This window comes from Squalius cephalus, assembly GCF_949319135.1.
Source record: "Squalius cephalus genome assembly, chromosome: 11".
In the NCBI taxonomy this organism is placed as follows: Eukaryota; Metazoa; Chordata; class Actinopteri; order Cypriniformes; family Leuciscidae; genus Squalius; species Squalius cephalus.
Genome location: NC_137132.1, coordinates 15,009,974 through 15,037,111, shown reverse-complemented (window position 1 = coordinate 15,037,111; position 27,138 = coordinate 15,009,974). Strand labels below are relative to the sequence as shown.

General features: G+C 37.1%; 2 protein-coding genes across 4 annotated transcripts; both read left to right on the top strand.

Moving 5' to 3' along the window:
* Nucleotides 1-1,449: 1,449 nt before the first annotated feature.
* On the top strand, nucleotides 1,450-12,610 carry a2m2b (alpha-2-macroglobulin 2, member b). Its single transcript, XM_079884987.1, has 35 exons — nucleotides 1,450-1,619; nucleotides 1,770-1,950; nucleotides 2,240-2,390; nucleotides 2,493-2,545; nucleotides 2,764-2,784; nucleotides 2,882-3,050; nucleotides 3,257-3,341; nucleotides 3,428-3,551; nucleotides 3,629-3,755; nucleotides 3,871-3,980; nucleotides 4,318-4,476; nucleotides 4,686-4,907; nucleotides 4,997-5,209; nucleotides 5,614-5,763; nucleotides 5,844-6,020; nucleotides 6,165-6,258; nucleotides 6,362-6,499; nucleotides 7,234-7,354; nucleotides 7,459-7,684; nucleotides 7,755-7,881; nucleotides 7,959-8,080; nucleotides 8,221-8,272; nucleotides 8,432-8,515; nucleotides 8,585-8,761; nucleotides 8,907-8,982; nucleotides 9,137-9,293; nucleotides 10,624-10,698; nucleotides 10,778-10,940; nucleotides 11,053-11,246; nucleotides 11,330-11,542; nucleotides 11,650-11,771; nucleotides 11,871-11,961; nucleotides 12,058-12,120; nucleotides 12,312-12,417; nucleotides 12,500-12,610. Exons 1-35 carry the CDS (start codon nucleotides 1,504-1,506, stop codon nucleotides 12,538-12,540), a joined length of 4,500 nt encoding a protein of 1,499 aa, XP_079741113.1. The 5' UTR covers nucleotides 1,450-1,503; the 3' UTR covers nucleotides 12,541-12,610.
* A 1,149-nt stretch (nucleotides 12,611-13,759) lies between these two features.
* tbcela (tubulin folding cofactor E-like a) lies at nucleotides 13,760-26,886 on the top strand. Of its 3 annotated transcripts, none has more exons than XR_013822649.1 (10): nucleotides 13,760-13,942; nucleotides 15,172-15,346; nucleotides 16,653-16,825; nucleotides 16,953-17,092; nucleotides 18,223-18,404; nucleotides 20,467-20,723; nucleotides 20,899-21,025; nucleotides 21,420-21,536; nucleotides 22,775-24,769; nucleotides 25,871-26,886. XR_013822649.1 is itself a non-coding variant. In XM_079884985.1 (9 exons), exons 3-9 carry the CDS (start codon nucleotides 16,684-16,686, stop codon nucleotides 23,091-23,093), a joined length of 1,284 nt encoding a protein of 427 aa, XP_079741111.1. In that variant the 5' UTR covers nucleotides 13,760-13,942; nucleotides 15,172-15,346; nucleotides 16,653-16,683; the 3' UTR covers nucleotides 23,094-26,883. The 3 variants fall into 3 exon arrangements, 1 of the variants encoding a protein (XP_079741111.1); XR_013822650.1 differs by having other exon boundaries at nucleotides 22,775-24,445; nucleotides 25,871-26,883; XM_079884985.1 differs by having other exon boundaries at nucleotides 22,775-26,883.
* Nucleotides 26,887-27,138: the final 252 nt, after the last annotated feature.

Sequence of the window (27,138 nt, the reverse complement as noted above, 5' to 3'; positions counted from 1 at the left end):
ATTTCGAATATCAACCAAAAAAAACAGAAAAAAACACATTATATAAAGGTTATAAATTGATTCGCATTTTATCGAGTGAAATAAGTATTTGATCCCCTACCAGCCAGCAAGAATTCTGCCTCCCACAGATTGGTTATGTGCTCATGTGGAACACAGATTAGTCCTGTCACTTTAAGACCAAAAAGCTGTCAAAGGACATCAGAGACAAGACTGTAGACCTGCACAAGGCTGGAATGGGCTACAAGACCATAAGCAAGAAGCTTGGTGAGGAGGGGACTTGTTGGTGTGATTATTCGGAAATGGAAGAAATCGAAAAATGAAAAATCAATCGCCCTCGGTCTGTAGCTCCATGCAAGATCTGGCCTCATGGGGTAAGGATAATCATGAGAAAGGTGATGGATCATGAGATAGGTGATGGATCAGCCCAGAACTACATGGGAGGAGCTTGTTAATGATCTCAAGGCAGTTGCAGTCACCAAGCAAACCATTGGTAACACACTACGCCACAATGGATTGAAATCCTGCAGTGCCCGCAAGGTCCCCCTGCTCAAGAAGGCACATGTAGAAGCCCGTCTGAAGTTTGCCAATGAACATCTAATGATTCAGAGAACGCTTGGGAGAAAGTGCTGTGGTCAGATGAGACCAAAATTGAGCTCTTTGGCATCAACTCAACTCGTCTTCCAGCATGACAATGACCCAAAACACACCGCCAAGGCAATAAAGGAGTGGCTCAAGAAGAAGCACATTAAGGTTTTAGAGTGGCCTAGCCAGTCTCCAGACCTATAGAAAACAAACTAGCTAAGCTGTCTACATCCACTAAGCTAACAAAAATTATAACTGTTTCTAAATAAATGCACACAAGCTTGAATTCGCTCCCTAAAAAGTCCCACAATGCACCACCTTGAAAACTAGGGCGCATCAATAGCATGCGTCCAGAATCGCATGTTCTCTTGAGTATAGGTACTTCTTTTGAAAAAGTTTGATTGTAATCCTGACACACTTTCCTCATGTTGCCATTATTATGTGACCTGCCAGCATCAGTTGCGTTGCTTCACCACCATTCACAAATACTATCCCATGGCCTCATGGGGTAAAGTTTATTCATCAGTATTAGTCATATAATTTATGTGCATGTTACGTAAAGTGAGACTGTGTGTGTGCTTGATTAGTAATATTATAAATCAATCGGTAGTATAAAATATATCATAAAATGGAGATAGGGCATTAAATATATCACAAAACAAAATAATTTAGAAAAAAACAATGCTAAAGCTATTGAAATAAATAGACAAACATATTCAAATGAAAAAAAAAATGGACCTGGTAAATGGAAACCATTTACTAATTATAAAATACAATTTTGAATTGTAACAGTTGTTGTTGTTGTTGTTTAATAATTAATCCTACAGTCCATGCCTCATACTGAACAGTTAATCATCACCAAGGTCATGTCCAGTCAAACAAAAACGGTATTTGGAAAAGGTTTAGAATATACAATGATTGATGCTTAAACAGTCTACACATCCCTTTATGATGGCTTTTTTTCTTGTGTCACTCAAAAGAGGAATATTAATAACTTGCGTTTTATTGCTTTGTCTCTGTCAAGGAACCTCTGAGCCGTAAGTGAACCTTTTTAGTCTGTATTTGAATGTCCTTTCATGTGTGTGTGTATACTCTTATATCTCAGAGTAACGCAACTTAGTTTGCCCCTTGAGGCATTTAAAAGGGGACGGGGGGTTATTTAGCACATACTTTTTTTCTTCTTGTAGGTTGTTCATGGTGATGTTTCCAAGCATGATAAGTACAGGCTCGGAAGTTAAACTATGCGTGAGCCTTCTAAAACCAGAAGAAAATCTGCAGATGACCATTTCTCTGGTTGACAATAACCAGAACAGAACCCTTCTACAAGAGAGTACTGAGAAGGAAATCCACCGCTGCATTGACTTTCAGGCCTGTCATTAAGATTAAATTATTCACACAATGATCTACTGGAGTTGTTGAAAACAGCATATTCATGGTCTTAAAAGAATATATTGATTTAAAAAAACGTATTTGTTAATATAAAACAAATCTGAGCACCATAGGACGCCATGAATGTCAACAATTATTTTTTCATTTGTAATATAGAATATGATCTATCAAGACTGGCAAAAAAAAAAAAAAAAAATTCCATGTTTAATATCTAAGAAATAATTGCTCTCTAGTAAAGATTTGTAATGCAACTGCATGTGTTCAACAGGCGCCTGAATCTATTTCAGTGCAAGTGATCCAAGTGGAAATTCAAGGGAAAAACACTCATGTGATTGAAAAAAGAAAAGTCCAATTTGCATCCTATAATCCAATGACAATAATTCGGACAGATAAACAAATATACAATCCTGGACAAACAGGTATTTTCGCTCTATTTGGCTGCAGTGTTTGCTAACCTCTTGCTGCTTTTATGCACTTTTATGCAGATCTTAATATGTTTTATGTCTTCCTCAATTTTACAGTCCAATTCAGGATTTTCACAGTGGACCAAAACTTAAAACCAGTTGATGAAACAGTAGGTTGCAATTTAATTTTCGCATTCAAAATTTAATATCAGAATTTTAATCGTGAGTAAAGAAGGCATGACCTTGGTTCAGCGTTCAGACGACTTCATGTGTACATATGAATGTTTAGACAAATATATTTGAAATGTGGACTTATACCTCAGAGTAAACAGCTGTAGGTTGCAATCCAATTCTTTTCTGAACTACTGTTATCTGTTTACATCCACAGTACAAACTCATAGCAGTGCAGGTAAACTTCATTTCTTGTTTTCCCCCTTTCACTAACACATTTTTTGGTGGATAAATATTCCTGTCATTGCTATGCCAATGCTTTCTCATAAAAACAGGACAATCAAAGGAATAGAATCAATCAATGGATTAATGCCACATCCACCCATGGCAAGATTCTGCAACTTTCCCATGTGCTGAATCCAGAGGCTTCTGTTGGTTCATATGAGCTGTCTGTTGAGACTAGCAAAGGAACATTCAATGAAAATTTTCAGGTTAAAGAGTACGGTGAGTAGTACCATCCTTTTTAAAGTGTGCCCTTAAAAATAAGCAGTGCTATAGAATAATAATAATTTTTTCCAAAGAACCTTTTGTGCAATGGAAAGTTTTAATGGATAGGTTAAAGGCTCTTCATGAAAATGTAGAGAAAATGTTTTCTTTTCTTTGTCCTTACTTTGCCAAAAAAAAACATCACATCTTCTTTTGTGGTTCAGTTCTACCGAAATTCGAAGTGATATTAGAAAATCCAAAGACAGTGAAAGCGAATAAAGAGGAAGTAAATCTGGGAGTATGTGGGAGGTGAGGTCATTTGAACACCTTATGTGGACAATAACCATGAACACATTAAGCAGAAAGATTGGTTAACTTTCAGTATGTCTTACCAGATACACCCACGGACGGCCTGTTGTGGGTCGTGTGACGATGAGACTCTGCAGTTCCCTAATGCAATCAATCGGTTTTTATACAGTTCCGTATAGGACTCCACTCTGTCTTAATAGGTCAGCAGTGGTAAGGATGACTAAATGTTCTATTTAATAAAAATAAGCTATTCATTATTTCTGAATAAAATAATTATTTGTTTCTAGCTGAATGAGACTGGGTGTGTCTCTCAGAAGTTCCCCATGGCAGTCTTTGTCAAAAATTCAGAAAGTTACATATATAACATGCCACAGTCTCTTGAGTTCACTGGATCAGTAACTGAAGAGGGGACAGGTTAGTACTGCAACAAACATGAAAACAAATCTGGCCAATATGCTGACAAAACATAATATAATTGTGCTTACTTGATGGGTTGTGCAAAAGATTTCACTTTTTTTATGTTTCTCAGACATCTCAATGGAAAGGACTGAAATAGTGTTTTTGTCCTATAATCTCGGAAGCTTAAAATTTATTGACCTGCCAGAGTTCTTTGAGGCCGGTTCAGTCATACAGGCAAAGGTACACTATTCAATTCAATCTAATTCTAATTTAACATGCTGATTGCATTTTATTAGTTAAATCAAATATTTGTAACAAAAATGGGAGGTTGTTGTTATGGGTGAATATATGCACATGCATAACCATGCTATTATTAATATTAATTTATACAATTTAAATAGTTTCACAGCATATACATTATCAATTTGTGAAGGTGCCATGGAATTCGTTATTATTGTTCCTAAAGATTTTGACTATCATCATTTTAACTTTGCTTATGTTTTTCATTCAGTAATCTTTATCTGTGTTTTCTTTGACTGTACTGTATGTCCTTGATGAATTTCTGTTTTTCCTCCAGGTTAAAGCTGAGTTCTCCCATGGGACCCCAGTTTTTAACTTAACGATTTTTGTTCGTCACGCCTATTTTCAACATCCTCAAGTACTCATCACAGACATCAATGGTCTGGCCAATTTCACCATTGATACGTCCTATTTAAGAGCACCTATTACCGTATCGGTGAGCTTTTTATTTCTATGCGTGGGTATATTAGTTCTGTGCCGCTTTGCAGATGTTTCCATTCAAAAACACATGTACATGAATTTAAGAATAAATGCTACGTTTAAGGATTTGCACTGGTAATTGGGTATCACATTCGATTATGTCTGTGTTTTAGCCAGTTGCAGCTGGTTTCTCTGACCGTGTGTTGTTTGATCTGCTCATGACAGGCACATGCTTCATTAGACTATCAGCCTGGACCTCCATTCAGTTTTGACCCTGTGTACAAAATTCTGCAAATAAAACCCAAAGAAAGCCGAGAAAAAAAGAGTAAACTGGCTATAAAGGCTTTAGAAGAACCGCTGAAGTGTGATATGGAGATTCCAGTAACAATCCAGTACACTATTGCTGGAGAGACTGTTGAAAGTGGTTATGTTACCATAGTCTACCTGGTGGGTGCAGAGATGAAGCAAAACACTGCACATATTTTTTTTTCCCTTGCAGTTATTTTATTCACTGCTCTTTTCTCTTTCTTTGTCAGGTTTTATCCAGAGAAGAGATAATTGACCAGGGGTATAAGAACGTGGAAGTAAAAGGCTCTGATGGAGTGGTGGAGGGAGAAGTGGTGTTCAAAGTTTTTGTTCGCAAGCAGATGGGTCATAATATAGGGTTTCTTGCTTACTGTGTGCCGCCCAGTGAGATTGTACTAGCTGTTTCCAGAACATTTCAAATTGAGAAATGTCTTGCAAACAAGGTAACTAACAATATGGAAATTGTATCTGCATATTATTTTCTGCTAGTACAGTGTATGAAACAATAGCAACAAGACAAACACTGCAATAATCTTACAGTAATATTATTTGTTTATTATCATGAGGATGATGATGATTCATGAACAGTTTATCAAGTAAAAGAAATTACACTGAGTCTGATTTGTTTTATTAAACACTAGTAAGCAAATATATACATATTTAAAATTAATGTTGTTTGTGTGTACTTAGAATATTATATACAGCATTGCCATGGATGATGACGAATATTAGGAAATATGACACCACTGAATGCCATATCAGAAGTGTAATAATTAGTGATAGTAATTAGTAAATTTCGGTTGAAATACTTTTGTTTTGAAATGAAAGATTGCACTGTATTTCACAGGTGTCCCTGCAGTTTTCTCCTACTACTGCTGTTCCAGGTGAAGAAAACACTCTCCAGCTCTCAGCTCAACCTGGTTCACTGTGTGGCATCAGTGCTGTAGATCAGAGCGTCCTGATCCTGGAGAAAAATAAACGCCTGGACCTTGACAATGTAATATCCATCTTAGACCGGTCTTCAACTTCTTCAATGACAATTTTAAAAATGACTGTATTCATGCCATCCTTCTACAGGTTTTCAGCTTGTTGCCTCCCAGGTTATTTCACTTTTACCCTGAAGATCAAGAAGAATGCTTTAAAATCAGATCCATAAGAAGTATTATGGTTGATTTACCTCCATATGTACCAAATATACAGTCCTACCCTTACCCTATGCCTAACCCAGCAGATACTGTTCATGAGACTTTCTCTGTAAGTATTTAGGTTTTATGTTTGCGTGTGATTTGAAAGGTTTATTGTGATTAATGTTTTGGGACAAAACAGTTGCAGCTGAAATACTTTTTAAGGTACTGACTTTGTTTCTTGCATACCTTTTTGCATTGTCATCTGGACAAGAACATGGGATTGAAGGTGGCAACAAATTTGATTATTAAAATGCCATCTTGTATTCAATTCAGAGATGCAATTTATAGGAGAGTGTTTGGCGGCGGTGAGACGTCTGTTTATTTTCTCTCTATATATACTGTATGTAGCCTATACATGAACTTGTTCTAAAATTAAACTGAAATAGTAAATCTCCTGCTGAATTCCAGGCTATGGTCCTGTTGGTTTACAGCCAGGGATGAGTGTTGGCCCAATATATCCTCCAGCAGCAGGTGTAGTTTATCATAGAGCTGGAGATCTGGGTTCAATACCTGTAGGAGCTGCTGGACTCGCAGGAGGTCAGGGATGTAAGTATGACCCACATGAAATCTCGAAATTGCCTTCAACAATTAGTGAAATTGCAAAATGCTTGCCATTATAATTTGACAGGTTCTCTCGAGAATTTCATAAATGTGGTAACCATAAGTTGACTATAAATGGACGTTTTGTTCTACAGTGTAAATTACACACACCCATATCGAAAACGAGAAGTAAATAGGAATGTTTGGGGTGCGAGTATGTGTAACAGTTATGTGTACGCTGTAGAGCAAAACATCCAAGTATCGTCAACGCATGTTTGCCACAGAAAAATCTCATATAAAAGCCCAAAATCTCAAGGGAACCACTAAAGAAATTAGTCTTCCAGGTTTTAACATCAATTCCCTGCACCAATCTATTTCTTAAATATATAGTTTGGCTCGCTGCGTGCCACTGTTTTCATTTACACACGTGCAGTCTATAATCCGGTGTCTTCAGTGTCTCAGAGTGACTCGGTTTGCAGTGAATGCTGCTCCACACAAACTCTATCTCTGCAAGTGTTGTGAGATTATGCTGCTAAAGACATGCATTTGAAGGCAAATGTGTCAACATGCACCAACCATCCTCCTACATTTGTAATGAGAATAGTTTATAAATTGGTTGTCAACAAATTAGAAGCTTTGAGTTTGAAAAAGTTATTAGTTATTAATATTATTAGTATTGTTATTTTACAGTACAATATGGGGTGATTCAGGTTTTCCTTCTTTTTTTTGTGTGTGTGTAGTTAATCAAATTGGACTTGGAGGATCCTTATTTACAGGAACTCTAAACATACCTCTCATATCCGTAGAAACAATTCGCACATTCTTCCCAGAAACATGGATTTGGGAACTTGTTGAAGTTGGGTAAGTGAATGAAAAGTGTTATATAGGCGCTGCCTGTCCCCTTGCAAATATGATTGGCACTCTTGTGGTAAATTTTGTGACAATAAATGCAAATTTCTCTTCAGGGACTCTGGATCAGCTCAGGTTCCTGTCACGGTTCCTGACACCATCACCACTTGGGAGACGGAGGTCTTCTGTCTGTCCTCTGAAGGTCTGGGTCTCGCTCCTCCTGCTCAGCTGACAGTTTTCCAGCCCTTCTTCCTGGAGCTCTCTCTGCTTTACTCCATCATCCGTGGGGAGATCTTTGAGCTGAAGGCCACTGTCTTCAACTATCTGTCCAAGTGCATCATGGTGAGATTTCAGACTCAGTCTAATCAAATCATATCAAATATTCCACTAATCATGTGTGGTTGATTGACAGGTTAAAGTGACTCCAGCTCCGTCCTCAGACTACACTCTCAAAGCCTCCTCTGATGATCAGTATTCATCCTGTCTATGTGCTAATGGAAGAAAAACCTTTAAATGGATCCTCACTCCTTCTGTTCTTGGTGAGTTTTCCAGTCTGAATCATTGTTTCTCAGTGTTTGTGTCTGTTGTATCTTCACGTATATGTCTTATGTTTTAGGAGTCTTGAATATTACAGTCAGTGCAGAGGCAGAGGCGTCCCAGACTGTGTGTGACAATGAGATTGTGAGCGTCCCAGAGAGAGGACGCATTGACACGGTCACACGAAGCTTGCGTGTAAATGTGGGTAGAAACAAATTATGCAAATATGTTGCATTATTGTTTGTTACAATGTTATATCTAAAACTCTACCTTCACATGTTACACTATACAGCCAAACATCATAAAAAGCTATTGTGCTAACATTAACCTGTATCTCCCAGGCTGAAGGAATCGAAAAAACTAAAAGCCACAGCTGGCTGCTTTGCCCCAAAGGTAATGGCTGTGCACATTTATGCCGTGCACATGATTTTAAAAAAGATTTAGATTAACTTTAAATCTACTTCCAGCTTTATGGATTATTTATTTTATTATTTTATTTAATGGATTATTTATTTCCAGCTTTATTGTTTTGTTTTGTGCCTCAATCTACAGGGCAAAATCTCTTGGAGGAAGTAGAGCTGGCATTTCCCAAAAATATGATAGAGGGATCAGCAAGATCTACTGTTTCAGTGCTTGGTAAATTTGAAATCATACCTTCACTGCAATACTGTTTTGTTTTGTACACTGAATCACATTCTCTGGTAGGAGACATATTGGGTCGTGCTCTGAAGAACCTTGATGGATTATTACGGATGCCGTACGGCTGTGGAGAGCAAAACATGGCTGTTCTTTCTCCCAATATTTACATTCTGCAGTATCTGGAGAACACAGAGCAGCTCACCTCAGCCATCCGAGAGAGAGCCACAGGCTTCCTGAAGAGCGGTGAGAGACATAAATCATGTCAAGAAAATAAAAAATTATGCATTTTTCAACACACCTGAAAGTCATTCAGTAAAGTTGAATAATCAGACACATTGAATCAACCCAAACAAACTGTTGAAGTGTTAACCATTATCACACTAAACAGGATACCAGAGACAAATGAACTACAAGAATTTTGATGGATCATACACCACATTTGGTTATGGAGATGGGAATACATGGTAAATATATTTTCAATCACTTTTGTTAAACAGAAATATCAAGGTAATCTACAATAAAAAACACATTTAAAAATGTGTCTCTCGGTTCAAATAATTTGTTTTGAAATGTATGATGGATGAAACATTTTTTTTATTATATCTTCCACACCACCAGGTTGACTGCCTTTGTCCTGAGGTCTTTTGGCAGAGCACAGAAATACATATTTATTGATCCAGAAATTATTCAGGGTGCAAAGAATTGGTTAATAAGTAGACGGTATTCAGACGGCTGTTTTATCCAACAGGGAAGCTTGTTCAACAACAGAATGAAGGTCGGTCAACTTCTGTCTATCTATATCTCTCTATCTTACTCACCATAGACACGGCTCAATTCGAGGGGCGGGATAAACGGCTGTCTTTGAAATTCCCTCTGCAATAGGACAGCGCTTCAACCAACCAGAGCGTTTTCCCAACAGCGGAGCTTACGTTAGTTGATAGATTCAACTTTTAAATCTGGCCGGCAAAACTACGAACACATCTTCCTTTTTTAAAAATGACTTAAGTGCCGTTCTTTGCTCTTTTCTCAAAGAAAAACGTAACTCCAAGTCCTCCAGAGTCACGGCCAAAGCCGATTTGAAAGACTGTTCTCCAGCAGCAGCTCTTCTTTGTTTTCAATAGTAGGGAACCGTCGCAACTCTGTCGTCATTATGTTAAGCCCGCCCCGCCTACTCTATACGCGTCGCGTATAATTTTAGTTTTTTTTAAAACCCAATTTAGGTTTTTACAGCTCCGAAAGTCAATGGAGAGTTGCTAGACTACCCTGGCTGCAAAATACATTTTGCTGCCGCTAGGGTGCGTCTAGATTTCTAGGCTATCTCTATCTCTCTTTCTATCTAGAACACAATAGCAGCCACCTAGAAATGGTCTAGTAACTATCTAGAAAACCTGGAATCTAAGACCTGTAAATGTTTAAGCTTTAAAAAAAACAAAAAAAAAACATTTAGGCCTGGTTTCACAGACATGTTTTAGAATAAGCCAGGATTAGGCCATAGTTAAATTAGGATAATTAAGTACCTTTTTTAAACGTGCCTTAAAAACATTACTGGTGTGCATCTTGAGACAAAACAATGGCAGTGAAATATTTTGAAGTCCCCCTGTAGTCAATAATTTGATCTCTTAAAACTGACCAAAATTACATTTTTAAATGTTTTTTCCTTGAAAAAACATTTGTCATGCCTTAAAATAGCTTGAATGTAACTCTACACCCTTGCCTCATTTAGTATACGTGGTTCTATGAATGAATATGCAAATTACACCAGCGATTTCAAACCTCGTTTTTGAGACTGTCTTTGGTTCACTGCAGTTTTAAGGAGAAAATGCTCAGCATTGGTGTTGTCTTAAAGCATTTAAAAACCCCACACAGACATATAAACAACATTAAAAGCTTGTTTTTCAGCACAGGGGGACTTTAAGATATGTCAACGCAAGTTGTTTTCAGTGAAGACAGCTCAAACTTGCATTTTAGTCTGGGACTAGCTTAAAGCTTGTCTGTGAAACTGGCCATTAGACTTTCTCAAGCCAACATCAAAGTTTGTCTAGATGAACTTTCCTTTAATAGTTTGAGTGTTGCTTTATTTATCCTTCATTTCTCATATATTCCAGGGTGGAGTGAATGATAATGTGACCATGACTGCCTACATTACTGCATCCTTGCTTGAACTGGAAACTCCAGTCACTGTAAGTTCATCTTCAGGAAACACAGTATAAACTCATAGAAAAATGACACTCACAGTGTCTGTTTCTGTTTTTGTCACAGGATCCTGTCGTCAGTAAAGGTTTGTCATGCTTGAGGTCCGTCATTGAGGATGTCAAAAACATTTACACCACTGCTCTGCTCACCTACACTTTCAGTCTGGCTAATGACACGGACACTCGACAGCAGCTTTTCAAGAAACTGGAGGATGTTGCTATTTCAGACGGTAAGAGGTTTGTTTCTGATGATTTCTGTTGCCTTTTATGACTGTAATATATATATATATATATTTTTTTTGTCATGCTCATTGAGTTACGCGTGTGTCTTTTGTCCTCAAGGGTCTCATCTCCACTGGTCTCAGTCTGCATCTGCTGAGGACTCTGATTCTCTGGCAGTGGAGATCAGCTCATATGTGCTGCTAGCTGTTCTCTCTGCAGATTCAGTCACTACAGCTGATCTGGGCTATGCTAACAGGATTGTCAGCTGGCTTGTGAAGCAGCAGAATGCCTATGGAGGATTCTCCTCCACACAGGTTACTCAAACTACTCCAATCAAACACATTATTACCGGTGTGAATGAGTAAAAGTGACATGACTGAACACATTTATTTCCCAGGACACAGTGGTGGCTCTTCAGGCTCTGTCTTTGTACGCCACCAAAGTGTTCAGCTCTGACGGCTCCAGCACAGTGACTGTACAGTCAGCAGGAGACACTCACCACTTCGATGTCAATCAGGACAACAAGTTACTGTACCAGGAGAAGCAGCTGCAGACCGTCCCAGCCAAATACAGCATTGAAGTGAAGGGCTCAACCTGTGTGTCTGTGCAGGTTAGGGAAGTACAGCAAACCAAACCAATGTGAAAACAGATTAAAGACACTTTATAAACAGATTATGCCTTAAAGAGATGTTCTAACGTTATGTGACTTTCTTGTAGATGTCTCTTTTCTACAATATTCCCACTCCAAAGGAACATAATGCATTACTCGTATTTGCTGAGACAATGGGAGAATGTAACAAAACGACAGGACAAATTTTGGATGTCGAAATAAGAGTTGTGTAAGGACAGATTGTGATTCACACATTCAGTGTTACGGTTTAATTCTTTACTCCCTTATTGCATTACTATATTATACCATTTTTTATTTTTCTTATTAGATATACTGGGACGGAAGCGAGTTCAAACATGGTCATTGTAGATATGAAACTCTTGTCAGGTTTTCAAGTAGAACCCTCTTCCCTGGACGAGGTAAGGCACTTTAAGCCAGCGTCTATGAGAGTGAGTCCCCAAATTTTTACTGAATATTTTAGTCTATGCTAAAAAAAAAAAAAATGTTTTCCACAGTTAAAGAGAGTAGCACATCGTGTTGAATCCAAAGACGATCATGTCATCGTATATCTACAAGAGGTGGGAATATGTAATGACTACCATTATGATGTCAATGACAATGAACTATTAAATCCATTTTAAATCCTACTATATTACAGCAAAATAATTATCACATTCTCACAAAAAAAAAAATGTTTTGCCATATCATAGCATTGATAAATCTAATTTAATTATAATGAATGACTAATGTGTTTTATATTTTTTTACAGGTTCAAAAGAACATTGGCTTCAGCCAAACACTACGCATTAAACAGGACTTCTCAGTCAAAAACCTCAAGCCAGCAGTTATAAAAGTCTATGACTACTACCAGACCAGTAAGACTAAATTACTCAGTGCTTATTTATTTATACACTTACGTCTTCACACCTTTGCAGCATATTTAAATCTTGTTTCCAGGCGAACGGGCTGAAGCAGAGTACTTAAATCACTGTGCCTGAGGACTGACGCTGCAGAAGAAGCAACAGATATCAACACACAAATTTAATATATAACTGTGATATATATATATATATATATATATATATATATAATTATATATAATTTGCTTTCATTTACTTATTGGCTTATAGGTTCCCATTTATTTTATACACGTTTAGGTCTTATCATTTGTGTTTTATCATTAAAAGGCACATTAATAAGACACATGAGATGCAGGTAGGCTTAGCTTTTGTAGGCTTTATCATTTTAGAGAAATATTATTCTTGTTGTTAACATGCAATAACACTATCTTTATAGTTAATATAAATGCTTTGATTACTGTATATCTATTCTCTATATTATGAAAAGAGCAAATAAAATGATCATTATACAAAGTCCAGTAAAAGTATCATTTGCCCATCAGACGTCTTTTGTAATACAATTAACATCCTTGTATTATTTAATATATTCATGTGCATGACCTCATATATGCTAATAATAAAGTCATGCTGGAGTGAAGTAAACTTTAGTTTCGAGAGAAATCCATATCAGTGTTATTTATACTATAATAGTATTTATTAATATTTTTAATGTGCTTTTAGTTTTATGTTCAGTTTTGTTTTGTTTTTAGTTATTTTAAAGGATTTATTATTTCATTTGATTATTTTTTATGTAATGTATTTATCTCAAATATTATTTTAAGTTATAATTTTAGTGCATAAAGTTATTTCAGTTAATTGCCAAGACAACATTTCTAGTTTTCGTTTAAGTTTTTCATCAGATTTTTATATTTAATTTTATTTCAATTACTGAAAACTATTTGTAGAAGTTTTAGTTAACAATAATGCAACCGTTTTAGTTGCAATGCAATGCAAACCAGCACCTGTAAGAAGTTTTCCAACCGCTAGGTGGAAGCATTGATCAGTCCCTGAATCACCACTTCTGTTATCAAAGAAGCTTCTGTTGGTGTCATGCCATGAGCAGTGATGGTAAAGCAGACTCTCAAACAACCCATGATTCATGACTGAGTCACCTTTTCTGTTATTATAAAAATTAATTATAAAAATTAATTGACCCTTTTCTACATATTATAAAACAACACATGAACACTACTCAGCCAATACATTTACAAAGTGAATGTAGTAAATTGCGGTAAATATTCTCCGCTCCGCGAGAGAGGGCGCTCAAGTATTCGTACACAACTGAACGGTCCAGTCACGAGCGCCCAGCTGGACTGACGTCACTTCCGTGACAATAGGGTCAGCGTGACAGATTTATCAACAATAACAAGAGCGACTTGTAACAGCCTGGCGTTCAAAGTGCGGGATTTCAAGTGAAATGACGTAGATGAACTGACCGTTAGGAGTCGGTGGGAATTACAGCGCCTTTCCCCAAATCTCTTCGAGGAGCTGCTCATTCAATGTAAGACACTTTGTAATGATGGAGGGATGTTTTCGGTTCAAGCTAGCTACATATTAGCAGAAGTATGGTCAGTCACTGGTGTTGACATTCTCTTTTCGAGTCATTTAACATTTTAGTGGTCCGTTTTGGGGAGTGGTGCTATCAGATTTGATATATGTATTGTCATGCAGAAGCTCAAGTTAGATTCATCTTTGATAATTATCAATTATAAATGACCTGTGCTCTTATAAAATCACAGATGAAGGTGACCCACCTTTATAACTTTGCCATTGCGTTACTGTCATGTGATGGTTTGAAAATGTAGGAATGCACGATAGACTAAATGAATGTGGTTTTGGACAGTGTTGGGTAGATTGAGGTGAAATATTAGTAGTTGTTTGGTGGTGTGTGTGTGTGTGTGTGTGTGTGTGTGTGTGTGTAGATAGATAAAACTACGTGTCAATAACACAAAGAGCCTTACAGAATTCTTACTGCATGTTTTGATAGAAATTGCGTGACCATTTATGCAAAAAGAAAACAGAAACTAGTTAAGTCAACTAGTAAACTAGAATGTTTTGTTTTTATGGATATAAGATGTTCATTTTGTAAGGCAAGAACTGCATTGCACAGATATATTAAATTAAGGTAGAGTCATTCTGTACGTTACAAATGAAAATAATTGATTGCAGATGCTTACATAATTTAATACATAGCCTATCTAATTATGTAACTCAACTCATTTGATCAACGATTTCAGCCATATGTTTAGAACTTCTGCTCCCCATACTTGATATCATTTGGGCATTATAGTTTGTTAGTTTGTTTGTTTTTTCATCTGTTTTAAATGTGCAACATGCTGTAAAATAGGAGTTAGGCCCATTTTTTTTTTTTTTTTAAAACAGCTCTTGTTCTTGTAATTTGACACTCAGACTCTAGACTTTAAGGAAACTGCTTCTGGAACTGTATTGTCTTGGCAACTTTTTGTTTCACTAGTCAGCTATTGTACTTTTAGCATCATTATATGCACAGCTGTCTAAAGAATGCTTACATGGTTTTGGTCTCTTTGTCATGTATTTTCCTTAAGAGTCTGTAAACTAGTAAGCGAGTTGTAACTATCGTAAGGTTTTTCAGATGCATATTGAGTGTGTTGACTTAAACAGAAACTCTGGCTGAGTCAGATTAGTGTAGTTACAACTGAAGGTGAATCGGTTGTCTGTCCTTCTTGCTGACCTGGTGTCTTCTTTCTACAGAGTGCTGTTATCCCTGAAAATTGTGGAGGACGCTGAGCAGTCTCTGCTGGTGTGCATCCACGTTTATCCACTGAACCTTGACACTCAATGGATGAATAACTTTTTGTAGTAAAAGTAAGCATTATTTTATGGCGCTGCTGTAACTGTGGACCTGTGAGGATAAATCGCATAGCAGGTGAGACCCCTTAAAAACTCAGGCTTCTCATATTTATACTGGTTAATTTAGGAAAAACATATTCACCGGACATGTTTAGTCATCAGTGGATTAACATATTTTGTGTTATAAGCCAGTATTGCCGTGCTCAGTAAAGCTGCTGGTTTCATTTCAGCAAAGAACATGATTTATTTAGCCAGCAGATGGTTAAATCTAGGCCAGCTCTGTTAAAAATGGAATTTTTAACCCAGAGGACTGCAGTTCCTGACTATATGTTTAACTGAGGTTGTCTGACACATGGGTCAAGGCATAACACTCATTATTGTCCTATTTATGAATTTTTCATAAATAGGACATTAAATGCAATTCATACATTGCAGTGTGATGAGCTTCTGCGATGAATGTGTTTTTATTTTTGTATATTTGTATGGGGGTGGGGATGTTAGGGGCATAAATGTCAGGATGAAAAGAAAACCTTTAGTAGTTTGGCACAGTGTTGTTATTTTTATCTGAAACTAAAATTGTTTTAAAAAAAAGATAATTGAAATAAAGCTGAAATAAAAATATTAGATTAATATTTTACTTAAACTTAAAAATGAGAAATGTTGCAACTAACTGAAATAAATAAGCTCTAAAATGACTAAAAGTGAAATAAAAAATAATGAAAGCTATATAAAATATATAAATAAATGAAAATTAAACCAATAAAAATGCCAAAAGCACATAACTAAAATAAAAAAAGCTATATCAGTGTTGTTAATATATGTTTGTTGCACTATATGACTTTGAGTTGGCAGATTTATATTGCTGCTATATGTTATATATTGACAAAACTGCTTTAATTCATACAGGTTTGGAACAACTTGAGGGTGAGTAATTGATGACAGAATTTAATGTTAGGTGAACTATCCCTTTAATATTTGAAAAACTTTTATCTGCCAAATGGAAGTCATGTGGTTCAACAAACATGCAATAACAAAAATCAAAACAGGAAATAATGACATATTGCCCTTGTAGATTCTCATGTCTATATGGCAAGGTCTATTAGTCTCTTCAAATATCAGATAATTTGAACATTTCATTGCAACACAAGGCTAGTTCAGGGTCATTTAAACAAATGGGTAGTCCCACCTAAAACTCACGCCATTGGTTGAGATAGAAGTTGACATAAGGACTCCTCAATCACCATTTTGAAACCACCGTTTTATGAAATTAACCTACAAATGGATTGCCTATCTCTGCACATTGAACTAGGAACTATTTAGAATTGGGAAAACAATGGCACTTTATCTTTAGATAAAACATTTTGATAATTGTGTATCCACAGCTGCATAAGGTGCGTGGCGTGGGACAGTGCAATGGAAGCTTCTGAGATGGAAGGCCGCACCTTTATGCAGGCGATCAGTGAGAAGTACAGCCCGGAGAACTTTCCTTGCCGTCGGGGTCCAGGCATGGGAGTCGTGGTTGTGCCATCTGGACCACAGGGATCACCTATGAAAGGTGAGGCTTGGGTTAATTAAAAAGTTATGTAAGGTTCCTTCCTAGGTGATTTTTAGTGTTTACTTTGGCAGCTGTTGCTGTTGCTGTGTTTCATAGTTCATTAATTGTGTGGTCAATCTGCCTTCAGACCGTCTGAACCTGCCCAGTGTTCTGGTTTTGAATGGCAGTGGAATCAGTCATGCAGGAGAGGAGGGAGAGATCGCTGCCTTCTGTGCTCATGTTGTTGAACTTGATCTGTCCCACAACAAGCTCCAAGACTGGGATGAGGTAAGTCAGTTCATCTGGGGAGCTCATTGTTTCCGATTTTGTATAATAATACAGATTCAAATGGCCAATTTTGTTTTAAAAGATTTAAAGGGATAGTTCACCCAACAATAAACATTCATCATTCTCACATTGTTCTTTATACCATAGTCTGTCTGAATACTCGATTCTGATTGGTTGGAAGTTGTGCAGTAAAACTATTAATGCACAGGTAGTTCCAAGTCCATTTAATCACCGTTCTATATTAACTGCGCTGTTTTCATTGAAGCGCACACACGCATACGTCACTTGTAGAGCGTGCTGCACATAACATAACATCACTGGTTTTGAAGTAATGAAACTAACAGATTCGTTGTTTAAAGAGAGAGACGCTGAACAGACACAGGTAATTCACACACGCATCTCTCATCTCTCTCTCTATAGATAATGTTCAATTTATTTATAAAGCACATATTAATACAACGAAGGTTGACCACAGTGCTGTACATAGGAAAAAGTAAAATAATCATAAAATCACATTCAAATTCTGTAATGAATTCAAATAAATGTAATCTTATGCACTACTTCATGTTTGTGTCTAATTCAAAGCGTGCAGAATGCTAGATCTAACGACGAGTCATCATAGCTGGTGAAAGAAAATAACCATTATTTTTAGCCTTCCGGTCAAATATTGCACTGCAAACATCAATAACAGCTTTAAGTTGTCGACGCTGGCAAATGACCATGGTATAAGTGGGATAATCCACTGATAGCTGTGTATTAAATGATTTGAATGCTCTTAATTTTTGCTGCATAATATTTTTGTGGAAATAGTGCTAAAAAAAATTTCAGGATTCTTTAATGAATTTATTTGATCAAAATTACAGTTAAACAGTTTAAAAGTAATATTGTGATATATTATTACGACAGCATTTATTTGAATAGAAATTTTTGTAACATTATAAATGTCTTTACTGTCACTTTTGATCATCCTTGCTTTCTTTAAAAAAGTGTCAGGTATATATTTTTTATATATAACGATTCTTTAGATATTTTAACTGTTGTGTCCACTGAAAAAAAAACATAGCATAACTGGTTTAAAAATTACATGAGAATGGTTAAATGATTTTTACTCTTGTTTTAATCTGTTCCAGATCCGCAAGATTGTTTCTAATATCCCGAACCTGGCGTTCTTGAACCTCAGCTCTAATAAGCTGAATGATGCAGTCTTAGATCCAGGCTGCGCTAAGGCCTTTTCTGGCATCCGTCGCTTCGTTCTTAACAATACCCAAGTGTCCTGGGACACGGTGCACACGTTCACACAAGAAATGCCTGAGTGAGTCACTTTGAACTTGTAATGTTTCTGCATAATTGAAAAGAAAATAGACTGGCATCCTTTATAACAGATAGTGAAGGTGTATGTGGTGTATAGCAGGGTTCCTCAAATCCAGCCCTGCTGTCCACTGTCCTGCAAAGTTTATGTCATACTCTGATCAAACTCACCTATCTGCAATTTTCTAGTAATGCTGAAGATGTATTTGATTAGGGTTGGAACTAAGCTCTGCCGATCGGACCGGATTTGAGGAACCATGGTGTATAGTATTGATTGCTCTTGCTAGTTTGAGATTTTTGAGACATTATGGTATTGATTTTATATCTTTTTTACCATAAAGAGTATTTTAATGGCTGTATACATGCAATCCTGTGAACAAAACTTGCATATTTTGATTATTGGGTATAATAGAATAGGTTAATATGCTTTAAAATATATATTTATATTTCCCATACTGTACATTATTGCAGCTCTTCTATTCCCAGTCTGACTCAAACATCCTGATTTCTACAAAGCACCTCCTTACGAAAAGCTCAGAGTACTTTGATTGGCCAGCTGACCCAGTGCATTGTGATTGGCCACACACCTCAAGCGTGTGGACATGTAACACCCCTTACCATAATTGCAAGCTTCAGATTCCAAGACTTATAAAGCATTTGTAAACAGTAAACACTGTTAATAATAATGTCGTCGTTACCATATAAGTTCGAGCCCGAGTCAGATTCTGAAAAAATACAGATGATCAAGTTGGTCGATCGGAACCAACTTTGCAAGCACGACTTGAGCTGGTTCTCAGTGGTAAGTCAGTCTTTGTTTATAGCCTGTGTTGTACTTTCATAGATTCAGGAAGCTGTCCTCTGGAAAATGCACAATGCACAAGCAAACATTTGAATGAATGAATGAGGCATTTATATAGCGCTTTCATATGTACTACTGTACACCCAAAGCGCTTTACAATTATATCAGGGGATCTCTCCTCAACCACCACCAGTGTGCAGCATCCACTTGGATGATGCGACGGCAGCCACAGTACAACGGCGCCAGTGCGCTCACCACACACCAGCTATAAGTGGAGAGGAGAGAGAGTGATAGAGCCAATTCAATGTATAAGGGGATTATTAGGAGGCCATGATTGGTAAGGGCCAATGGGTGGAATGTGGCCAGGACACCGGGGTTACACCCCTACTCTTTACGAGAAATGCCATAGGATTTTTAATGACCACAGAGAGTCAGGACCTCGGTTTATGTCTCATCCGAAGGACGGTGCTCTTTGACAGTATAGTGTCCCCGTCACTACACTGGGACGTTAGGACCCACACAGACCACAGGGTGAGCACCCTCTACTGGCCTCACTAACACCTCTTCCAGCAGCAACCTAGTTTTTCTCAGGAGGTCTCCCATCCAGGTACTGACCAGGCGCAGCCCTGCTTAGCTTCAGTAGGTAACCAGTCTTGGGCTACAGGGTGATATGGCTGCTGGCAATTGCTGGCATTTGGGTTGTACTGCTGAGGAACAAATAAGTCTAACCTCTGATTAACCTCTGAAAGCAAAAGCGGTTTTGCTTTCGCATTCAAACATACGGTGTTTCCGTGACATGCCAACAACACTTCAATTCATTGAAACCTCGCATTCTTTCTTTGCTTATGCCTTTGGCTGGTATTATGCTAACATTTTACTTTGTGATGTGGACGTTTGAAGAAGTTATATCTGGATCGTTGTATTTAAGGCAGGTCTGGTTCAGCGTTCTCTGTTAGAATAAATCACATTGTGGAAGACTATGAGCTTTGTAACTTTTCAGATCATATACATGCACAAACAGATATATTACACAAAAGGAAAAGGAAAACATTAAAAAGCATCATATGATCCCTTTAAAGTTCATGGCCATGCTCCATTTCGCCGGTTCTTTGCTTCATATGTTTCACACCTGACCTAATGAAATGTCATCATTTAACATTTAGGGAAAAACAAGATTGCTTGTCCCAAATATCATCTGATCCATGATATTTAACGAAATTATCTCTGGTATGAGAGCTCTCCACCAATATCGATTGGTTTTGTCCAGGCTTGAGGAGTTGTTCCTGTGCCTTAATGAGTACACCACTGTGACACCGGCTGCCATGCCCTGCCCCACACTGCGTCTGCTCCACATCACAGACAACAGCCTCCATGAGTGGAACGAAGTAAGAAAATTTGGCTCCATGTTCCCTGCACTGGACACTTTGGTCATGGCCAACAACAACCTGAGCTCCATTCATGACTCGGGAGAAATCCTTCAGCGGCTCTTCCCTAACCTACGAAGCATCAATTTGCACAACTCTGGTATCATTTATTTTGTTTGTGACAGTGTTGAAAAATGTCTTAACGTATGCTGGAAGGGTCTAAATGATCATACCATGTGATTAATTGCTTAATTTAGCATTATTACTATTTTATTACAGTGTAATTACATAAACTCCATGAAAACTGTTTTTTCTTATAACTTTGTGTGAGTCAGGACTTAAGCAATGGGAGGACATTGAGAAGCTAAACTTTCTGCCCAAACTGGAGGAGGTGAGGTTGCAAGGCATTCCTCTACTGCAGCCTTACACGAGCATGGAGCGTCGCAGTCTAATGATAGCCCAGTAAGTCCAGTGTGTATAACAGGGTTAGTTCGCCCAAAAATAAAAAATTTAAATTTACCCTCATGTCATTCCAAACCTGTATGACTTTGTTTCTTCTGTGGAACACAAAATAAAAGATATTTTGAAGAATGTTTGGTAACCAAACAGTTCAGTGACAATTGACTTCCACTGTATTGACGGAAAAATAAATAAAACAGAGATATTACCCAAAATATTGTATCTTATGTTCCACAGAAGAAAGAACGTCATACCAGTCTGAACATCATGATGATAGAGTAAATAATGACAGAATTACCATTTTTGGGTGAATGATCTCTTTAGCTTCATTACATTAGAAACTGATAGTTATGCTCTAGAAATGTTGATGAGATGATCTCATTGCACTCGTCCGCAGGCTGCCATCAGTGACCAACCTAAACGGGAGTGTTGTGACGGATGGCGAGAGAGAGGACGCTGAGAGATTCTTCATCCGTTATCACTTGGATTATTCAGAGGAGGAGCTGCCTCACAGGTAAATTTCAGACATGAATGCTGTAGTATATAGTATGGATGATGGCTGACTAGTCACCTACTAACCTAGTCGATTAGGTTTCTTTTCCACTAATTTTTAAAAGTATCTTAATGTACTTTTCTGATCAAAAGTTTAAGGTTATGATTTTTTTCATGTTTTTGAAAAAAGTCTCTTATGTTCACCAAGGCTGCGTTTATTTGATTAAAAATGCATTTGTGATGGCAAAGCTGAATTTTCAGCAGCCATTACTCCAGACTTCAGCATGATCCTTCAGTATCATCCATCATTCTAATATCAGGGCTCCAGACTGCGACCAGATGGTCTCATTTTGCTAATAAGGTGCAAGCATTTTTTTCATTGCGACCTGCAAATTTAGATGTTTTTTAATTCATGTTGAAAAACGAGTAGGGAGCGAGTCCACCAGTGTAGGCCTGTGTGTGAGAGGGGAGGGTCCGGGAGTGATTAATTCACTGTGCTGATCACGAGGCTTTGGTGTGTCTCAGTGTCATTGTGTCTAATATCACAGCTCAGTCAAAAATGGCAAAACAAACCATTGCAAGTCTGTCCGACTTCACACAGTACTGCAGACTAACAAATTACACCCTCTATAACAAGTTACACCCTTACAATAAAAATCGCCAATAGCACATCCCTCTAGAATCGCTGATGTCTGTACCGATCAATCTTCTACTTCACTTTCCTTGCTTTTTTTAAGCTTCACTATTGCCACCTAGTGATAAGGCATACAGATCGTACTACATTGATCAGCAGTCTCTGTAAGTCATCCTGTTTGTTTTTCCTCAGTTTTTAAAGTAGTTTTTATTCTGAAACTCGACAGTACATTTTAATTATGGTAGGGTACTATGGTTGGTGCAAGGTTTAAGGTTGAAGGTAGGTTTTTAGTAAAGAATATGCACCAATACTAAATTTGTCAGCCAATACCGATAGCCGATTATTCAGAATGATATCTGCCGATACCGTTAGTTTGATTTTCTTAAGGAAAAAAAGAATGGTCTCCCAAATAATGCTATACTACATGCAACTATACAGGGAACCCTCTCATTTGGTACATTACTATAATATTTGAGGTTAAAATTAACAATAGAGGTATTTTATTCGACTACTCTTTATTTTCAGATGTAATTACACTCAAATAAAAACTGAAATGGGTATTATTTTGGCTTGACCATATAGTGGAAAGCTGAATACAGATTATGTATTTGCATTTTGTTTTGAAGATATCACTGTTTGGTGACCAAATATGGGAAACTGGCTCCCCTGGCTGAGATTGACCTGCGACCGCGTTGCCACGCCAAGGTGGAGGTGCGCTATGAAGACAAAGTGGAGCAGGTGAACATCCGTTTGGACCAGACTGTCGCGGAGCTGAAGAAGCAGCTGAAGACTGTGGTGCAGTTGCCCACCAGCAAAATGCGCCTTTACTACATCGACAAGGGCACTGCCTTCGGCCCCGATGAGTTGAAGTACAGCGCACTGGCCTTGCACTCCTACAGCATTCAAGACGGGGATGAGATCCTGGTAGTTCCCAAAAAAAAATAAATGTCTTTCACCAGGTTCACGGAATGCTATATTTAAATAACCAAATCTGCTTTGAACTAGCGCTATCTAAGCTCCACAGAGTGATTGAGACTGTCTTTTAGGGGAAAACTCCTAGGACTTGCTGGGGCTTCAGTTGTACTCAAGCGGCACTTCATGTGTCATGTCACTACGCGGTCATAAGAAACACCCTGACTCGTGTGCACCTCTGGTTTTGTTGCTGTTATTAAGGTTTCAGTTTTGTCTTAGACTTCACGAGCACCCCTGTATTTTCAAAGGCCCGTTTATTTTTAAATAGAGCACAGCGAAGGGCTCTGGCAGGATGTGCTTTTTACAGATCTTAAGACAATCACCCATAGCTGAAAGAAAACGTTGCACTGCACTGATGGTCATGGATAATCATCGCGTGCTGATGTGTGTCGTTTGCTGTGTCATCCATTAATTACACGCTAAAGACTCTCAGGCCTTATATGCTGTATGGGCAGTGCTGTATTCACATGAGGAAATATTTGCGAAACATCTTATTCTCAAATGTTTTAAAATATCCAGTTCATTTGAGCCTTTTTACAATCTGATTGATTCCAGAAGAGAATTGCGAAGCCGCATGCCTGTACTATTTAAATTGTGGTATTTATTTTGCTCCTTTTTTGATATGTCTAATCTCTATTAGTACTTTCTCTGTTGTTTTGGAAGTGGGCGCTCAAATTTGTACCTCCAAGACAAAGCATACGCTGGGAAAAGTGCTTATTTTTATTTCACCAATGTACATATTATGGAGTGCATTGATTTTGACTTTTTATTTTCAGAATAATTAGATCTGTAAAGTGACAAAAAGTCAACACAGTCCACCAAAGATTGTTAAGATTATTATTAAGTACAGTATTTATTATGATTTCACTGATTGGTGTTATTTATTAAAGACAAAACAAAAGAAATCAGTAGCAAACCAATCATGGTGTAAGACTGTATCCGGGCCAGTATAATATAACCAGGAATTTGGGCTCTTGTGTTAAATTAAAAGCATAGTTCCCCCAAAAATTAAAATTCTTTAATCATTTACTAATGACGTTTCAAACCTGTATGACTTTCTCTCTTCTGTGGAACATAAAAGAAGTTATTTTGAGAAGTCAATGGTAAATCAAAACTGTTTGGTTAGCAACATTCTTCAAAATATCTCTTTTTGTGTTCCTGCACAAGAAAGAAAGTCATACAGGTTTGGAACGACATGAGGGAGTGTAAATCATGACAGAATTTTCATTTCTTTGTGATCTATTCCTTTAATTATACTGCAGCTTGACAAAAATGTGCATTGAAATGTGCAACGCAAGAAAGTGGTACGTTTATTCTGAGAGACAGTATATGAAACCAGCAAATTATTTATTTATACCTGGTACTTTGATCAAATCGGTGCATGAACCAATTTATTTGCTTGTCAAACTTAATTCAATAAAATCCCCCATGTTTAGCAACTAAAACTAGCAAAAACTTGGACTGAATGGAAAAGCACTGAGATCATTTCGGCGTAACTGTCAGTGTGCTTTTACACTGACACGTATTGTCAATTCTTAGGTTAGTAGATTACATTTTCTATTATGTACTGGTATATAAAAGTGTATAAAAAGATGTGAGAGAATGTCTAAGGCTTTTTCTCATTAAACATTTCAGGTTTCAGACATACAGTGCTGGTCAGAATTATTTGCCACCTTGGTAAATATGATCAAAGATGGCTATAAAAAATAAATCTGCATTGTTAATCCTTTTGATATTTTATTTTAAAAAATTGCAAAAATCTAACCTTTCATTGAAGTAAAAGAATTGAAAGTTGGGGAAAATCACATTATGAAATAAATGTTTTTCTCCAAAACACGTTGGGAACAATTATTTGCCCCCTTTTATTAAATACTTTATGCAACCTCCTTTTTCCAAGATACCAGCTCTGAGTCTTCTCCTATAATGTCTGATGAGTTTGGAGAACACCTGACAAGAGATCAGAGACCATTCCTCCATACAGAATCTCTCCAGATCCTTCAGATTCCCAGATCCATGTTGGCGCTTCTCTTTCCACTTATTTTCTATAGGCTTCAGGTCAGGGACTGGGATGGCCATTGCAGATGCTTGGTTTGATGCTCAGTGACCCATTTTTGATGTTTTCTGCCAGTTTCTGCCAGAGGTCCTGGACATCTTGTTCAGAGACATGGCATCATGGATTCGATCAAATACCAAACAAGATAAAAAATCAAAACCTGACAACATGTTCTAGAAATCTTTGAAGGATCTTCCAACAGGACAGTGATCCAAAAACAAACATCAAAATCAAAACAAAAATGGGTCACTGAGCACAAAACCAAGCATTTGTCATGGCCATCCCAGTCCCTGACCTGAACCCTATAGAAAATAAGTGGAAAGAGAAGCACCAACATGGATCTGGGAATCTGAAGGATCTGGAGAGATTCTGTATGGAGGAATGGTCTCTGATCTCTTGTCAGGTGTTCTCCAAACTCATCAGACATTATAGGAGAAGACTCAGAGCTATTATCTTGGAAAAAGGAGGTTGCAAAAAGTATTTAATAAAAGGGAGCAAATAATTGTTCCCAACGTGTGAAAAACATTTATTTCATAATGTGATTCCCCCCCCCCCACTTTCAATTCTTTTACTTCAATAAAAGGTTATATTTTTGCATTTTGTTTCAAATAAAATATCAAAAGGATTAACAATGCAGATTTATTTTTTACAGGCATCTTTGATCATATTTACCAAGGGGGCAAATAATTCTGACCAGCACTGTACATATTACATATACTCATCAATAAGACAGGATCTTTATCATTTTATAATCAAAAAGAGTCAGTCAGATAGTCAGAGATTTAATAGACTTATATGTGTATAACTTATACTAAAGTGGAACATATAATGTTAAAATCAGATCCCTAATAGTTGTAGAAGTAATTTAAGGGTTGTTGTTTGATCGAAGAAAGATGATGAAGTTTATATATATGAAGGTTGTACCATGCCTTTAACACTCTTAATGCCTTTACCTGTGAACCCCTAATCAAACATTAAAGCAGAATGAAGCACTGTTTTTCTCCAGAGAATTCCCCTTTACAGTATCAATATTTGATGTTCTGTGCCCACACAGGACATACTACTGATATTAGTGTTTCACTTTTGCATAATTATTTAATGTTTTTTTTTTCTATATGTATGCATTATTAATATTCCAGTTTTACTACCATTAAGGTAATGCCACTTGAACTGTGACTGACAGGTAAGAAGTGTGAAGATGAAAATTCTTAAATTTACCACTGAAGACAATGTTTACCAAGTGAAATTTACTGCATTTACTTTTCAATCAGTGTGACGGTACACTATTTTTTTTTCTATTTGTACTTTTTACATTTATTTTACTCTCTTTGTTCGGATGTTATGTGCTGAGTGTAGTTTAAAAATTGTGTCTCTCTCAATTTACATTAAATGTTGTACATTAGCAGTTCTTAATCTTCAGTTTAAGTTAATTTGTTAGGGGTGCGTAAAAGGCTGTTAAGTGTCAAAGGGATGTGAATTCCAGCAAGCCATTTATCTAATGGATGCATTAAGCCTGTTATTGTAATGAAGACTTGCATACTTCGAGTTGAGTTGCACACAGTCACACCATTAATGCATTATTATTCTGAATCAGATCTGAGTGTTTTATTCCATTGATTTACCAACATATGTGCGCACTAATGTATCTACTGTATGTTTGTGAGTTGAATGGCTTAAAGGATTAGGGAAAATAAACTTTTACTGGCGGTCATTACAGTGTTATTTTGTGTAATATTATAATATTTCTTAATACTTTGAATCGGTTTTATTGCATATTTTCAGTTGTCGTTTTAGTAATTTTGTAATAGGCTTTTCTAATTTCTATTAGTGGTATTAAATATTTCTGTTTAGCTTTAATTTATTATGCTATAATGCTATAATTTATTGGGTATTTGGGGGTTTAGAATATAGCCTTGCAGAATAAGGCATTATATTATGCGTGCTGCGGCGGTTCGTGTGACACTA

Excerpts from the sequence above, each read along its gene's own strand:
- a2m2b (XM_079884987.1), top strand. The coding sequence starts at position 1,504 with ATGCTTAAACAGTCTACACATCCCTTTATGATGGCTTTTTTTCTTGTG. Across the intron at positions 4,477-4,685 it reads GAGCACCTATTACCGTATCG|GCACATGCTTCATTAGACTA; the intron begins GTGAGCTTTTTA and ends TGCTCATGACAG. Across the intron at positions 6,500-7,233 it reads ACTCGCAGGAGGTCAGGGAT|TTAATCAAATTGGACTTGGA; the intron begins GTAAGTATGACC and ends GTGTGTGTGTAG.
- tbcela (XM_079884985.1), top strand. The coding sequence starts at position 16,684 with ATGGAAGCTTCTGAGATGGAAGGCCGCACCTTTATGCAGGCGATCAGT. Across the intron at positions 21,026-21,419 it reads CGCAGTCTAATGATAGCCCA|GCTGCCATCAGTGACCAACC; the intron begins GTAAGTCCAGTG and ends ACTCGTCCGCAG. Across the intron at positions 21,537-22,774 it reads GAGGAGGAGCTGCCTCACAG|ATATCACTGTTTGGTGACCA; the intron begins GTAAATTTCAGA and ends TTTGTTTTGAAG.